The sequence below is a fragment of the Cyprinodon variegatus genome, unplaced genomic scaffold, assembly GCF_000732505.1.
Source record: "Cyprinodon variegatus isolate N-32 unplaced genomic scaffold, C_variegatus-1.0 Scaffold1301, whole genome shotgun sequence".
NCBI classification, from domain to species: Eukaryota; Metazoa; Chordata; class Actinopteri; order Cyprinodontiformes; family Cyprinodontidae; genus Cyprinodon; species Cyprinodon variegatus.
The window spans coordinates 75,642-92,404 of NW_015151754.1; the positions used below are offsets into that span (position 1 = coordinate 75,642).

General features: G+C 39.6%; 2 protein-coding genes across 2 annotated transcripts in view; both read left to right on the forward strand.

Moving 5' to 3' along the window:
* Positions 1-5,344, forward strand: part of LOC107102711 — a 9,913-nt gene extending 4,569 nt beyond the window's left edge. The window contains exons 2-5 of the mRNA XM_015402117.1: positions 3,233-3,877; positions 3,950-4,026; positions 4,117-4,365; positions 4,449-5,344. Coding sequence (XP_015257603.1) covers positions 3,238-3,877; positions 3,950-4,026; positions 4,117-4,365; positions 4,449-4,706 — 1,224 coding nt within the window. The 5' untranslated portion in view covers positions 3,233-3,237 and the 3' untranslated portion in view covers positions 4,707-5,344. The remainder of the gene's footprint in view (positions 1-3,232; positions 3,878-3,949; positions 4,027-4,116; positions 4,366-4,448) is intronic.
* Positions 5,345-8,969: 3,625 nt separating this feature from the next.
* On the forward strand, positions 8,970-15,050 carry LOC107102707 (gastrula zinc finger protein XlCGF57.1-like). The gene is made up of 2 exons (XM_015402113.1): positions 8,970-9,217; positions 12,666-15,050. Exons 1-2 carry the CDS (start codon positions 9,115-9,117, stop codon positions 14,414-14,416), a joined length of 1,854 nt encoding a protein of 617 aa, XP_015257599.1. The 5' UTR covers positions 8,970-9,114; the 3' UTR covers positions 14,417-15,050.
* Positions 15,051-16,763: the final 1,713 nt, after the last annotated feature.

A 16,763-nucleotide genomic window follows, 5' to 3' on the forward strand; every position in this document is an offset into this window, starting at 1 on the left:
TTCTTCACAGGACCGGGAGGCATAACTGCTCAGACAACAGAATTCACGAGAATTAGTCAAAATAATTCATGAGTCAAGCAAAGCGTTAACAGAATAATTATAAATAAACTAATGAGAAAGGCCTGGAAAAAATGTTGGTGACCTTAACTTAAAGTCATAGGGCAGTCATGTTTAAAAGTCAAACCCTTCTGGCTTAAACATGTATATAAATGTACTCTTTATCAGAACATATTGTCTCAAAAGTTAGTATATTTAAAAAAACATCCTGTTTTAAAATCTGTTGTTTTTTTGTTTTTTTTTTTGTCGTCTTATGCAGGCCAGTTAGTTATACGGAAGCCTGAAAACCTAAATTCGACCAATTGTATATCAACGGTCATCTGTCAATTAAATGTTTTTGGTCATAGCATCTTGATTCATATGTCGCAGCTAATATACGCAACGGTTGAAATAAGAATCATTTCCTTTCCCATTGAGTTCCATCCCATTGTTCACGGGGATAGACGTCTGTGTCTTCAGCAGGCATAGAGCTAACAGCATGGGCGTAGGTTTGCATAGGGACCATAAGGACATGTCCCCACCAAAATTTTGGACCGACCTATTTGTCCCTACCGATAATTCGATTTGAATAAATGTTTGTAATTTACAGTTCAGCGTAGTGGATCACACACGGCCACTGTGCGTGATCACAGCCAATTCTTTTTCTCTCACAGCTCCGCAGCTTAGTAGCTGCTGCTGCCGCTCCGTCTGAGTGCGTACCGGTCTTTTCTGTCCCTTAAATCAATAACTGTGCTGTTTAACTCCACTCTCATAGGTTGTTCTGCCTCAAATTCCACCTTTTCTCTTCCTGATTGGCTGTTTTCTAGTCCATATGCTTGTGTGCGTGCTTGGAGCACGAAATAAAAATTTTATTTATGCTAGTTACTTCAAATAATATTAGGCTATGAAACTAGTCCTAATGAAAAAAACCTTAATTCTATCTACACTAAAACAGACAAAAGCTGCTGATTGCTGATCTAAGCCACAGCCGACTGAAAAAGAAAATGTGAGGTTTCCCTTTTAAAAATACTTCATTGTTATTACCGTTTACATTTTATGATGAACCTGTGAGGCAGTTCAGCTATAAATAGCAGGTGTTAATTCTTTTATAGAGTATAAAAACACAAGATGGTGCCTTAACATCTGATATTTTTTGTTAAGAAAGCATAATTAGCATAATAGCATAATATTGCTATTTCTTTGAACATTTCTACTTTTAAAAATAGTATAAAGACAATAACAAACAGAGGAACACTATTTACATTGATTTTATTTTACATAGATTTCCACACAGTCCATAAGTTAATTACGGTAGTACAAACATTAGTTTTTGGTAAAAATGCTTGAATCCGGCTGTTTATTTTGTATATTATTACATTACAGACAAGATGGTTTTATATTTTTTTTCAATAATTATTAAAAGTGATTTTATATTGGAATAAATTTAGTCTTATTCTTAGTGTTGTCTTTTTTAGATGATACCACTAAATGTAAATACAATAAATTATTTGCCATTCCTTGAATATGTTATTTTGCGTTGTTTCATGATACAGATAGAGCATTTAAAAAATAGTATGTTTCACCTGTTTACCTTTGTACAATTATATATCTTCAGAAGAAAATACAGGATAAAACCAAATATATCAGGCATATTTAGACTATATTTGGTTAAATTTGCACATATTTACCTACTGTCTTAGTCACTGGTAAATTTAAATGCAAACCTTTTCAACCTGGAAAAAAAGTCCTAATTCCACATTCTTCAGAGCCGGTGATGCTTCAAACATTGATAAACAACATCTAGTGTGTAGTGCTTTTAAAATTTGTATAAATGTAGCAAGAAACGCTGCTGTTCTCTTTAAACGAAATGCAACCTAATGCTTATGTCTAGCATAAAAAAAGCATGCATATTTTTGCATAGGTAAAATGACATTAATGAAACTGAGGACCAAAAGTGTCCCTACCAAAGTGGAAATCAAACCTATGCCCTTGGCTAATCGAACTGGCAGCGTTGCGAGGCAAGGGCTCAAACATGTACGGCTGTAAGCCTTCTACACCAAACCAAGCTTCTGCCGCCCTGGCGTCCTCTTCCACAACATCTTTGACCCCGCTTTCCTCCTCTAAATAAAAAATCTATAACGGAGGAGACTCATCCACAACCTCTGACACTAAACTCTCCTCTTGCATGTTTCCTCTGTCCATAGCGTTCCTTGACAGTGTCGTTGCTAAGTCACCAATTTAGTGCTACTTGGTCCCAATGGAATTTCCTGTTGGGAACCTACTAGCACTAAGTTGCTAACTGGTTAGCAAGATGCTTCCGACAAACCGGCCACAACCAAAACGCTTACGAACCTTCTGCCACAAAAATCCCACCCCCTTGAAAAATCACCAATCACATTCACTTTATTCACTTGTGTAAAGTCGTGCTCCACTCGGGAGAATTTGAAATGCAAATTTGAAATGCAAATTTGAAATGCAAAATCGTAGGGAAACAGCCGTTTCCCTACAATTTTAATATTTGGTTGCACCACCTTTTGAGGCAATCACTACAATCAGGATTCCTGTAACTGTAAATGAGACTTCTGCTCCTTTCAATTGGTTTTCTGGTTCAATCCTCATCAGCAAAGTGCTCCAGTTATCTCAGGTTCGAAGGCTTCCTTTTCTCCTCCTCCTTTGCTCAATAGGATGTAGGTGAGGGCTCATAGGAGACTATTTCAGAGCAGTCCAATGTTTTCCTCTCAGCCATTCTTTAGCTTCTGTTTTTTGGGTGATTATCCTGTTGACATGCAACTGAGACCAAGCTTTCTGACAATGAGTGGCAGATATCTCTCTAAAAATCCTTTATAGTCTTGATTATTTCACTGAACCAGGCAGAGATTTAGACACCTTGTGCCAGAATAAGCAAAGCAGTCCCAGAGCATAACAGAGCTTCCTCCATTTTTCACAGTAAGGACAATGTTCTTTCTTGATATGCTTAATTTTTCGATCTGTGAACGTAGAGCTGATGTTCCTTGGCAGAAAGTTCAAAGTTCAGGGTCAAATGCTTCAGAAGAAAAGCTTCACGCAAGAATTTGGTTCTACTTTGTGGATCTGAACCGATAAAGTCAGCCTGCTGTGGTTGATCAGGCTTTTTGTTTGTAATTATTAAAAGTTATTCTGAATTTAGATCTTTGTTCTGGTTTCTTTTGGATTACAGACCCAATGACCATGCAGAAGACAGCTGCTCCAAACCAGAGACCCAATATTCCACAGGTCTGCTACCACCCATCAATTCGGACCGCAGGGACCGGAATCTCAGAGGCCGAATCCAACCAGAGGTCCACAGCTTCTGCTCCTCCTCGTCCTCAGTCCAAAACGCAGCCTAAGCCACTGAAGATGAACCAGGATTCTGGCAGGACCAGACCAGCTGACAAAGACCCAGAATCTGCTGGAGACCAAGCCTCAAGAAAACCTACCCCGAGGAACAGAACAGGTGCTGCTCGTCACCCCCATAGCAGAACTGAACCTAAACAGGCCTTGGAGAACCAGGGCTCTAGCAAGACAAGTCCTGTTTCAAAACCAAATCTCAATGGAGGACCAGTACCTAAGAGAGATTTGGGTTCTGCTGGAGACCAAGATCCTCCCACACCAGATCAGGTTCCTCTGGATTTAAGGGCTAACCTTAATGAGACACTGGTGCAGCAGGTGGAGGTTCTGACCCGTGGTCAGAGCACCAACCAGGCCTGGTTCGACTGGAGGAAGAACCGTATAACGGCATCAGTGGCTCATCGCATTGCCCACTCCAAATTTGTTAATGGAGAGAGCAGAGCTCCGCCCACTTCATACCTGGCTGCAGTCACTGGTAGGCTCCGCCCACTGACACCTGGACCCTGCTGCTGTCAGTTCTAATCTGACGAATCTGTTAACTCTACAGGTGAGGGGCCCAAAGTCCAGACCAGAGCTATGAGCTGGGGGATCCAGAAAGAGGCTGAGGTTGTCCGCAAATACGAGGTGAGTTTATGAGGTGGTGGCAACGGCATCACGAAGGAGAGAAGTCTGTGACATTATACGTAATGATGTCATTGCTGATGTTCTACACAGAAGTGGAAGAGACGGGCGCTGGGGCGGCCCGTTAAGGTCCGGGACTGCGGCCTGTTCATCGACAGCGAGCGTCCCTGGCTGGCAGCAAGTCCTGATGGCATCGTGGTGGACGAGAGCGGCAACAAGCTGCTCTGCCTGGAGGTCAAATGTCCCTTCAAACACAAAGACCGAACCGTGGCAGACGCCTGTAGAGGCGACCCCGCCTTCTGTCTTCAGCTGCAGGACGACGACAGACAGATGCCTGGGAAGGTAAGACCTCAGCATGTTTCACCTCTGTCTCACCCTTCGTCTCCGTCTCACCTGTCCTCTCTTGTTTCCTTATGTATCTCCAGCCGCCAGTTTATGTCTTGAAGACATCCCACTGCTACTATACACAGATCCAGGTTCAGCTGGCGGTTACGGGTCTGCAGCAGGCCGACCTCGTCGTCTTCACCTTGAAGGAGATGGCCATTGTCCCTGTGGAGTTTGATCCCCAACTGTGGGATGAGACGGTGTCCAAGCTGGAGTTCTTCTACAGGGACGCCGTCCTCCCTCATGTCAGGCAAAAACTCCAGCAGAATGCAGCAGCAGCCATGAGGCCAGAACTATAGAGACAGAGTCCAATCAGAGCTGTCCCGTAGTTGGTCAACTGGACATGTTTTGAGATATTTCTTTCCAAAACATCCTGGGTTCTGGCTGTAGGTGTGATAAAGGACATTTATGTCAAAAAAGGGTCATTTTATGTTTTTGTTTTATTTTTTAGCTTGTTCTAATTTCCTTGCTGGTTGACGGATTTGGCTTTGTTTAGATAAAACGGGTTAGACTTTGGAACTGGAGCACCACAGCCAATCGAACAAACCAAATCTGGTTTGTTGACCACAGTAGCAGAGGTTTGACCTAAACTAGAACCAGTACAACGTGTGACAACTGGATCAACTGCAAACACTTTGTCCTTATTAAACTTTTGACTACAGCTTCCCAGTTCAGAAAATAAATATACTACCTGAAATCTGTCTCGGTTCATCTTTACAAACCTCTTATGTCCAGTTAGCTGGTTACCAGTTATCAGTGAAGGCATAACTGGGATAACTACATTCATAAATCAATGGACCAACAACAATTAACTTACTGTATCAATTAGCCGGTCACCAGTTGCTGATTATTAAAGATATTTATAAATTATCTGATCTTTATCAGATAATTATCTAACATGAATTATCTGAAAGATGATAAATGAATTAACAGACCGATAATGGATCATCAATAATTGTCGATCAGTTAGCAGAAGATAAAGTGTTCACCTATTGGTTAGACCGAAGATAACTGTTAAGCAATTAGAGTAGTATTTTAAATATTTTTGTAATAATTTTAAGTAGCTATAAAATATGTAATCAAATAATAACTCTTTGTCAATTTAACCATGGATTATTTCAGTATAAGGTAAAAAAATCCACCAATTTTATCTCCTACTTCAGCTGAACCATCCTGTTTCACCATAACTAAACCTGATAACTCATCCAAATATCATCAGATGAGCTGAAAAAATTATTAATTGCTTAATTTATTTGTTTAAAATAAAAATAAAAAACCTAAATTTTCTCACAAGGAAGGTCTGAGATATTTTCCATTTGCAGTAAATCACTAATTTCTCATTTTTTTCAGCTTGGACAGCTCAGAAGTTAGAAGTTTACCATTGCAGCACCGTTTTTTTCTTCTTTTTTTTAACCAGGGTGAGGAAATGTGTATGTACATTGCTCCTGCGTGTCTCCAGATTAGGAGAGCAACCCAGATCATGACCATCTTAAAATCTCCAAACAAACAAACAAAGTAATTTTTATTACCAAATATGTCCCTGCTCCGGGTGACAAAAACCTGTTTCTCTTGTTCAGGCCATTTCACTTCCCTCTCTCTCTTTAAATTATGACACATTCAGATCAAACGAGCTGTGTTGTGCATGAACACGTTAAATGATCGGCGTTCATATCTTTAGTGAATGCTGAACTGGACGGATCCATTTTGAAGTAGTGAACATGAAGGAGAGTGACGTTCTCTCTGAGTTTAATGAGCAACACACACAGTTCACGTTCAATTGATAACAACACTTTTCATTGTTTAACTTCAGGTTTTACTGCAATTATTACGGAAAACAGCATGACAGACCAGCATGTCTACTGCTAGTACTGTTCTGTGTGATTCAGACTCATCTACTTCCAGTTTTGCAGAGCGCTTTGCAGAGTTTTATGAACCACGAAAGGAAGAAAGCTCATGTTTTTGTGCAATCTGTGCCCACTGGGACTTAACAAACAAGTCGTACGTCAGCCAAATCCACCTATCATCCTCCGGTCATCCTCTCCCTAATACAGTGCAGGTGCCCTCTCCCAAGTGAAGAAAAATACCCCCAAAGCATGATGCTACCTGCCCCATGCTTCACAGTAGGGATGGTTTTCTTGGGATGGTTCTCATCTTTCTTCTTCCTCCAAACACGGTTAGTCGAATTATGACAAAGAAGTTCTACTTTGGTCTCATCTGACCACATGACTTTCTCCCATGCCTCCTCTGGATCATCCAAATGCTCATTGGCAAACTTAAGATGGGCCATGACGTGTGCTGGTTTAAGCAGGGGAACCATCTGTGCCATGCATGATTTCAGACCATGAAGTTTTACTGTATTACCAACAGTAACCATGGAAACGGTGATCCCAGCTCTTCTGAAGTCATTGACCAGCTCCTCCCGTGTAGTGCAGGGCTGATTTCTCACCTTTCTTAGGATCTTGGAGACCCAATGAGGTGAGATCTTGCATGGAGCCCTGATCCGAGATGATTGTTATGTTTAGCTTCTTCCATTTTCTAATCTTTGCAGTGGACCTTTATTCACCAAGCTGTGAAGGTGTTCCTTTTTTTTTCTCTACTNTCAGCCAAATCCACCTATCATCCTCCGGTCATCCTCTCCCTAATACAGTGCAGGTGCCCTCTCCCAAGTGAAGAAAAATACCCCCAAAGCATGATGCTACCTGCCCCATGTTTCACAGTAGGGATGGTGTTCCTGGAATGGTACTCATCATTCTTCTTCCTCCAAACACGGTTAGTCAAACTATGACAAAAAAGTTCTACTTTGGTCTCATCTGACCACATGACTTTCTCCCATGCCTCCTCTGGATCATCCAAATGCTCATTGGCAAACTTAAGATGGGCCATGACATGTGCTGATTTAAGCAGGGGAACCATCTGTGCCATGCATGATTTCAGATCATGACGTTATACTGTATTACCAACAGTAACCATGGAAACGGTGATCCCAGCTCTTCTGAAGTCATTGACCAGCTCCTCCCATGTAGTGCAGGGCTGATTTCTCACCTTTTTTAGGATCTTGGAGACCAAATGAGGTGAGATCTTGCATGGAGCCCCGATCCCAGATGATTGTTATGTTTAGCTTCTTCCATTTTCTAATCTTTGCAGTGGACCTTTATTCACCAAGCTGTGAAGGTGTTCCTTTTTTTTTCTCTACTGTCTTTGGACAGCTTTTTGGTCTTGGCATGTTAGTAGTTGGATCTTTTTGTTCTCCACCAAACTGCACTGAACTCTTATCCCGTCAATTTTGTTGATTCATATTGCTTTGCCTTGCTGGGCGCTGTCTCTGCAGTTAATTAGCAGGTCTCCACTGTACAGAATTCTGGCACCTCTGACTTCTCCAACAGATTTATTTATGTTTTTTGTTAAGTGAACCGGATTCCAATTTGTAAAAGAGTCTGCCTGATTAACGACTTCGTATATGACTTTGTATTCATTTTGTTTTGCTGTGGAATGTATGGATTGATCATCACTGGATTGTTCTGAACTGGACTCCCCTTTAACGGATCTCTGTTTTTTCCGCCTTTTCTCATTTTTTGATGTTGCTATCTTCCAACCTTCTTCATTGTCACTATTTCCCTCTTCCATCCCACAAGAATCGCTTCCTGTTTCCTCACTACTCACGGCCCAGGACATTTCTCCACAAGCGACTTCAAAACACGCGCCATGCACAAAACGACCATCCACACTCCCTCTTCTCCCCACAAGAGCTCTTGTATCAAACCTCTGCTTTACCTCAATGGCCTTACTGATTGTATGGGGTGGACTGGTGTTTTTATGCAGCTAACCACCTCAAACAGGTGTGTCTAATTTTGGATAATAAATGGAGGTGGGCATTTTAAGGCTGGATCATACAAATAATTATTTTATAAAGTCATGAATTGTGATTTCTGTATTTATTTGGGTGTTCAAATACTTCTTTTCCTCACTGTATAGGGCACTGAATGTGAAACGTAAGAAATCATTTTGAATACAGATTCTGCAGAACCTGAATGTTCTAGTATGTTTCTGAAGTTCTGTGTAATTCGGCTAAATAAAGGCTTCACTGCACATACAGAATTCTGAGACAAAGTCAGAATTTTGAGATTAAAGTCAGAATTCTGAGAAAAAAAATCAGAATTCTGAGGGAAAAAAAGTCAGAACTCTGAGATTAAAGTCAGACTTTTGAGATAAAAGTCCGAATTCTGAGGAAAAAAGTCAGAATTTTGAGATTAAAGTAGAACTCTGAGATTAAAATAAGAATTCTGAGAAAAAACTCTGACTTTTTCTCATACTGAAATAAAATTTAAATATAGGTCAACCCTTTTTTTTTCAGTGGTCCTAATCCTCTTCCGTAGATTCCTTTTTGAAAATGTAAATTAATGTTTTATTGTTCAATAAATTACAAAAAAAAAAAAAAAAATGTAAAGGCTGATGAGGGCGGGACTTCCGGGTATTGACGTCAGTGCGCAGACTCACCATTGGACCAATGGCGGGCCGCGGCTGTAGAACGTTGTGTTTTTTTTGTTTTTTTTTTTTGCCCATGGAGCAGCTGCAGGAGGGTGAAAACAGCTGTAAAATACAAACACGGGTAGTTGGAGAACTTTAGAAAGAGGAGACACCGCTTGAAGCTCAGCTGGATCCTCTAAGTAACTGTTAGAGTAAAGTTTGTAGAAGAAAAAGCTGACAGAGATGTGGAGTCAGCAGGTCAAACAGCGATTGGATTCAGCAGATGAGCAAAGACAAGAAATACTGGATGCTGCTTTCAGCCTAGAGGATCGGCTGCACCCATCAGGTCTGGATGTTGACATTCTGTAGAGCCGCAGCAGTGATCTGAGCTACAGCATTCAAAACTACGGATGTTAGCTTCTAGCTAAAATTAACTCTGCGCAAACACGGAGTATTACGGTAAATAAAAATAAAAAAACGGCTGCGATTTCACTCTTTGTTGTGAAACAGCGCGGTCCTTTAATAAACCCGGACGTTATTAATTTATAATGTATCTAAACAGATACATGATGTATGTATCTAAGCAGGTACATTATCATAAATAAACACTTAAGTTGATGCTCTAAAGGTGATTATTTAACTATTTAATTTTGATAATGGACCTTATAATTCCAGATAGATGTTCCTCTAGTCAATGATTTATACTGCTCATTCTAGGATGTTATTTTTAATAACAGCAATAAAACATTTCTTGCTGAGTGTATAATAAAATGATTTTTCCTTATGTTCCTAACAGAGCACTTCGCTCTCAATCTGCAGGTTTACTAGTGGTTCCTAGAATTTCTAAAAATAGAATGGGAGGCAGATCTTTTAGTTATCAGGCTCCTCTCCTGTGGAACCAACTATCAGTTTTAGTCCGTGATGCACCCTGTCTACTTTTAAGGCTAGGCTTAAAACTTTCCTTTTTGATAAAGCTTATAGTTAGAGTGGCTCAGGTTATCCTGAGCTATCTCTATAGTTATGCTGCTATAGGCTTAGACTGCTGGAGGACATAGGGATCACTATTGTGTCATTCTACTTCATTCTATCTCTATTCTCCCACTCTGCAGAATCTGTTAGTTCAATCTCTAACATTATGCTCTCTCCGCTATTTCTCAGAGTAGCTTTGCCTCATCTGTTCCTGTTTGGCTGTGACTCCATCCTGGAGAGAAATATCAGGTGTGCTGCTTCCATCAACACCTTTGTTTCTAGATGTTGGAGATCAGCCTGTTTTCCAGTGTGGTCCTGTTTCTCTGACTGTGACTGGCTGGATGTGCTCTCTTCATCCTCTGACATGGGAGCTGGCTCGGAGCCCGTCTGCCTGGCTGTGTGTTTCCTGGACAGGGCCGCCTTTTACAGCTGCTTTTTGTATCTCTGCTTCTGTCTCCTTGAACCCCAGTCGGCCTCAGCAGATGGCCGCTCACACTGAGCCTGATTCTGCTGGAGGTTTCTTCCTGTTAAAAGGGAGATTTTCCTCTCCGCTGTCGCTACAAGCATGCTTAGTGTGAGGGATTGTATTGGAGTCAATGAGTTAATGCAATCAACTGGTTTTCCTTAGATAGAAAACTTTGAATCAATTTGACTGCATGATCTGGTTGAACTGTAAAGTGCCTTGAGATGACATGTGTTGTGAATTGGCGCTATAGAAATAAACTGAATTGATTGAATTTCAATTAAAAAAAAACATCAGTATGAGAGTTCTTGCAGTTACAGCACAGTGTCTGGTCTTTATCGCACAACTATGGGAGCTTTTATAAACATATACCTAAACATTGTTTTGCAGTTAGTTGCAAAATCAGTTTTTATCTGTAGTCCCAGGGCAGGTGGATAATAACAACACACAAGAAAAGGAAACTAAAACAACTGCGACAGATAAGCAAAACAGCAACAAATGACGCCTCAAACAATCTAAAACGGCAAACAGCTCAGACAATAACAACACAGACTATTCAGACACAAAATCAACTAACGCTGTGCATGCAGGTTTGATTATCCAGAGCTACACAGAGTGTCTTAGGGTGGTAATGTTCCTCATGTTTGGTAGACAAGTCATCAAGGTTTTTTAACACTGTTTTTCTCTCTGAAAAACACACCTAACACCATCTCTAAAGTCGTAGGGAAATCATATTTAAATGTCAAATCATTCTGGCTTAAATATAAATGTACTCTTTATCAGACAATATTGTCCCAAAATGTAGAAAATTTCTATTTAAAAAAAAAAACCTGTCTCAAAAACAGTTAGTTATACGTCAGCCTGAACATGTAAATTCGGCCAATCATATATCAACCTTCTTCTGTCAATCACATTTTTTCGGTCATAGCATCTTGATTCATATGTAGCAGCTAATAAACGCAACAGTTGAAATAAAAATAATTTCCTTTCCCATTGAGTTCCATCCCAGTGTTCACGGGGATGGACGTCTGTGTCTTCAGCAGGCATAGAGCTAACAGAACTGGCAGCGTTGTGAGGCAAGGGCTCAAACATGTACGGCTGGAAGCCTTCTACACCAAACCAAGCTTCTGCTGCCCTGGCGTCCTCTTCCACAACATCTTCGTCCCCGCTTTCCTCCTCTAAATAAAAAATATATGACGGAGGAGACTCATCCACGACCTCCGACACAAAACTCTCCTTCTTTTGCATGTTTCCGCTGTCCATAGCGTTCCTTGACAGTGTCGTTTCTTTTTTTTTGAGTTTTTATTATTAATTATTACCCACAGTTCCATTGCCATAATGCCAATAAGGGCTTACCCATCTAATTCTGTAAATGCTGTGGATAAGTATTGACAGGGCATTTATTGTAAAGTTAATCGATTGGATGAAATAGAGGGAAATGGTGTAATTATGAGAAAGGGATGAGCCCTAAATATTTGGGCTGTGCTTAGAGAGTGTCTTTTGAGAAGTCGTATTGTTATGATAAAAAAAAAAAGTAATTTTACTTAGACAAAATATTTGATAGTTATTGACCTAGCTCACCCAAACTGCAGCCTCATGATCCAGCCATGTTAAAGGTTTTTCCTGGTAATGTTCTGACTTTAATCTTGTTATGTCTTTGACTTCCTAGTGTTACAGCTATTTTCTAATATGTTATGACTGTATTCTGGTACGACTTTAATCTCATAATATGGTTTTGTTCTCATAGACTTGATATTATTTATATTATCATTTTATAATTTTAAACCTTTAATTTCATGGTTTTATGAAATTATTTTCATGGACTTGATATTATGAATACATTTTTACATATTATGAATTTATTTCCCATATTATGACTTTATTCCAGTAATATTAAGTTTTGCTATGGCCTTTAGTTTGTATTGTTACAATTTTATTCAGGTAATTATACGACTTTAAATTACTCTTGTAATTTTAGGACTTTAGTTTGGTAATGTCACAACTATATTCTTATAAGCTTATGACTGTATTCTGGTGCAACTTCAATACCATGATGTTACAACTTTATTGTTGTTGACCTAATATAATTATTTTATTCCTGTTATATGACTTGATTTAAATTTTTTACTTTTCAAAATAATTTTCATCCGGGGTAGAATCCTTCCAGACCCCCTAGTGGGGTTTAATATGTAGTCGTAACGCTTAGTAATAAGATAAAAAATACTAATATTTAGAAACATTCATGCCACAGAAAAGTTAGTGATGCCACACTAAAGACCTTTTTTTATTTAGAATGTACCATAGTTTAATACAATTTGACTCAAACTGTTGATCTTGATGTAAATCCTGTGTTTCCCTACAGATGTTCATCACACTGCTTTGGCTAAAGAAGATGCTCCTAAAGAACAAAATCCTGATTCGGACCTTGAGGACCCAGAACCCATCCAAATAAAGGAGGAGCAAGAGGAACACTGGGACAATCCAGAGAGAGAGCCGCACGGTGTGGGGGAGGAGACCGATGGCAGTAGTATGTCACTGTCACCAGTTCAAGTGAAAAGCGAGGATGAGGAAGATAAAGCAAACCAAACAGAATCTAGAGATGTGCCGAGCAGCAGCTCGGTTGACCAGATGAAATCAGAAACTGATGATGAGGACTGCGGAGAAGAAGAATCCAGTAGGAACCCAAATCTAAACCGCCATGGAGACGCTTCCAACTCTTCAGAGACAGAAGTTAGTGTGGAGGATGACGATGATGATGATGATGAGGACTATTCTGACTCTCAGCTCAAACCCTTGTCAGACTCTGAGGCTGAAACAGAGGAGAGTGAAGATGACTGTGAGGAGAGCAGTATTTCTGAGTTGGATGGAAAAACTCGTAGAAAGCCTTGGAGCTGCACTGAGTGTGGCAAACGGTTCGTAAACAAGCGCTCCTTTCAGAGTCACATGGAATGTCATCCAAAGATAAAATCTGATGTGAAAGTCCAGAAGGATCAGAAAACTTTCACTTGTGATGTCTGTGGGAAAACCTTTAAGAGAAAAAGTCATCTGAACTTACACACAGTAATTCACACAGGAGAGAAACCTTTTGGTTGTAATGTTTGTACAAAAAGATTTGGTCGAAAGTCTCATTTAAACAGACACATGACAATCCACTCAGGGGAGAAGCCCTTTGAGTGTGATAAATGTACGAGGAGGTTCGCCAGTAAATGTCGTCTTAACTCTCACCAGAGGGTCCATTCCGATGAGAAACCGTTTGGCTGTGACCTGTGTGAACAAAGATTTAAGGAGCGATCTGCCGCCAACAGACATATGAAAGCACACTCAGGAGAAGATCTTATTAAACAGAAAGAGTTTGGATGTGATCAGTGCAGCAAAAGGTTTGCCACTAAAAGCTGTTTGAATTCACACCTAAGGATCCACTCTGGCGAGAAACCGTTTGTCTGTGATCTCTGTGGACAAAGGTTTTTCTACAAGGCTAATCTAAAGGCACATATAAGGATTCACACCGGGGAGAAACCCTACAGCTGTGATGTTTGCGGACAAGATTTTAGATCAAAATCACATCTAAATACCCACCAGAGGATCCACACCGGGGAAAAGCCACTGAACTGTGAAGTTTGCGGACAGCGATTTAGTCGCAAGTCGCATTTGACGAGACACATGAAGGTCCACACGGGAGAGAAACCCTATGGGTGTGTTCAGTGTAGTAAACGGTTCACCAACAAAACGGATCTCACCTTCCACCTGAGAATCCACACCGGAGAGAAACCATACGCCTGTGACTTCTGTGGGAAAAGATTTATGGTCAAATCGGCTGCAAACAAACACATGAGAGTACATTCTGGGGTGAAGCCATTTGGCTGCCATCTTTGTGGTCAAAGATTTACAGCCAAGCCCAGTGTCAAGAAACACATGATAATCCATACAGGGGAGAGACCCTTTCGCTGTGATGTCTGCGGGTATAGATTTAACTTAAAAACAAGTCTAGACAGGCACCTGAGAATCCACACAGGAGAAAAACCATTTGGTTGTGATGTCTGTGGACGACACTTCAACCGCAAGTCCACCTTAAATACTCACATGAAAATTCATAAAGAAGGAAAAGATGCTTAGAGAGGAAAGGATAGTGGAAATATGAGTCTGAAACTCACTGAACCAATGAACTTTCAGTTTTGATTTTGAAATAATGTGTTTTGGAAAAAGGAACAATATTTCTTCACGAAAAATGTCAGTTCTTTCTGAGAATTGATGCCTTCAAACCTGTTGAAACTTCATGTGTGATCATGAGGTTGACTTATTAGTAACTTAACCGGGGAATTGGATCATTGATGCTTTTACTGACTGATTAGAATAGCGCTTAAAGGTTAAAAAAATTTGGAACAGTCCTTCCAGGATTTCTGACTTTGTTCGAACTAAGCTAGTTGAATCTTTTCCTTTCTGTGAAACTGTCCCACTGTAATGTTTTTTCTTTTTTTTTGACCCCAAGATAATTTGTTTATATGTTATGTTCTCATTTAGAGAACATTTGTTACAGCTTGTTACTACTACCACAAGGTGGCAGCATTGTATAAGCTGTATAATTGGTGGAAAGGTTAGCACTGAAGCCCTTTTCTTCATTTTAACTTATATTTAACTTATAATATTTAAAGTTATTTGAACTTTTTATTAGCACTTTAATCTGGTTTTATGTTGAACCGATGCTAAATTCCAGCTTTTTGGTTCATTTCCATAACCAGGACAGCTGTCATCTGTCAGCTTTGGTAATATTCATTCATAAATCTATATTTAAATATATTTAAATTCTGATATTTGTAATTAGAAGAAGATTTATATCTAAAACTCACATCTCAACTGCAGTGAGTTAATAAATAAAAACAGATGTACTTGTTTTTTTACGGCAGTGTAGTTCTTGCCAAAAAGATGATCTGGTATGGATTGGTTTTCCTCTGTAGGGCTGATATGACCTCAAATCAATATCACGATAGAGTGGGCAATTTTACCTTAATAACAATAAATTCACTATAAATGCTTCGGCTCCTCTATCAGAAATAAAGGCAGGTGCAGGAAATGCAACTGATCTATTTATAATTTATTTATTGAATAAATCACCTTACATATTGCATAAAATATTAAAGTATTGTATTCATTGAATTTTCAAACAGTCAACAATGTCTCATTGATCAGGAGAAAAATGTTACTTCGCTTGTTAACATTTTTGCGCAAAAGCAGTGGTGCCTTTTTCTCATCCTTGTACTCAACAGCCTAGCTGTGCTTTAGGTGGTGGAGGGTGGATGTGTTGCTTTATGTAGTGCTGACAGGTTTCAGGCAATCTTTGCATTTCGTGTTTTTGCTCAACATCTATGGTGCCACTAAACTGAGCATGCAGTGAGAACAAAGTACATCGTTTAAACTCGCTCACTTTCACTAAAAACTGCAGTGCTGGAGTATCTTAAAAGGTAAGACACCAGCCATAGTTGCACACAGGAAAAACAGCAAAATTAAGTTTATTTCTTTTACCGACGTGGGAAAATCATCGCTGGTTATCGTGGTGAATGACAGTAACGGTAAAAATCCAGTGTATCGCCCAGGCCTACTCCTCTGGGTTAATGCTTTATCTGTTTAAGAATAATAAAACATGATCCAATTACAAATTAGATTATCCTTTATTATTAAAAAAATTGTAATTTATGATATATTGGTCATATGTCAACACACTTGTCTTCGAAAACAAGAATGGTTTGTTGCTATAGTAACACATTTTGATCTCTAATAATTATTGTTAGATAGTGGAGGGATGCTGGCTCTGATGCATTGATCAAAAACAAGCATGCAACTAGTTAAGTGATTTAATGGGAATAATTTAGGGCCTAACTCCAGTAAACTTTAGTATCAGTTTCTGGTCAGTATTGCATAAATCAGCAGGTGTGAAAAAATGAAAGAAAGCAGCAGCAGAAAAAAAACATGCTCCTGAATAGGGGTGAAGAAAAAAAGTGATTTGAGCTCAAATCGCGTTTTGAACATTTAAAGATTCAGAATCGATTTTCATTTTCTTTAAAAACGATTTTTTTTTTTGTGGGTGCGGAAGTGCCTTATCAGGCACCGTAGTGTTTGGCGAAACCAATGAGCAGTGTGAGCTATGAACAGGCATGCAAGTGTTAGCCCAGCAGGCTACAGTGTGGTGTGTAGTGATGTGTGAGCTACTGTGTTTGTTGTTGCTAAAGTATGGAGGACAAAGAAAAAGAAATTAATCCGCCTCCACGGTCTTTAAAAGCAAACATTTGGAAACACTTTGGATTTTACCTTCAACCCGGTAAGAAAGGGCTTGACATGAATCATGCGATTTGCAGAGATTGCAACGGTAAAGTTAAGTATTGAGTATGTAACAGGTATGGGCTAGGCAGCTAACTGCGATATCAGAAAAACAGTTGGTTAAGGAGCCTGAGGTGTGAATGAAAACACA

Coding starts and splice junctions, on each gene's coding strand:
- LOC107102707 (XM_015402113.1), top strand. CDS start 9,115: ATGTGGAGTCAGCAGGTCAAACAGCGATTGGATTCAGCAGATGAGCAA. Junction 9,218..12,665: donor GGATCGGCTGCACCCATCAG/GTCTGGATGTTG, acceptor GTTTCCCTACAG/ATGTTCATCACACTGCTTTG.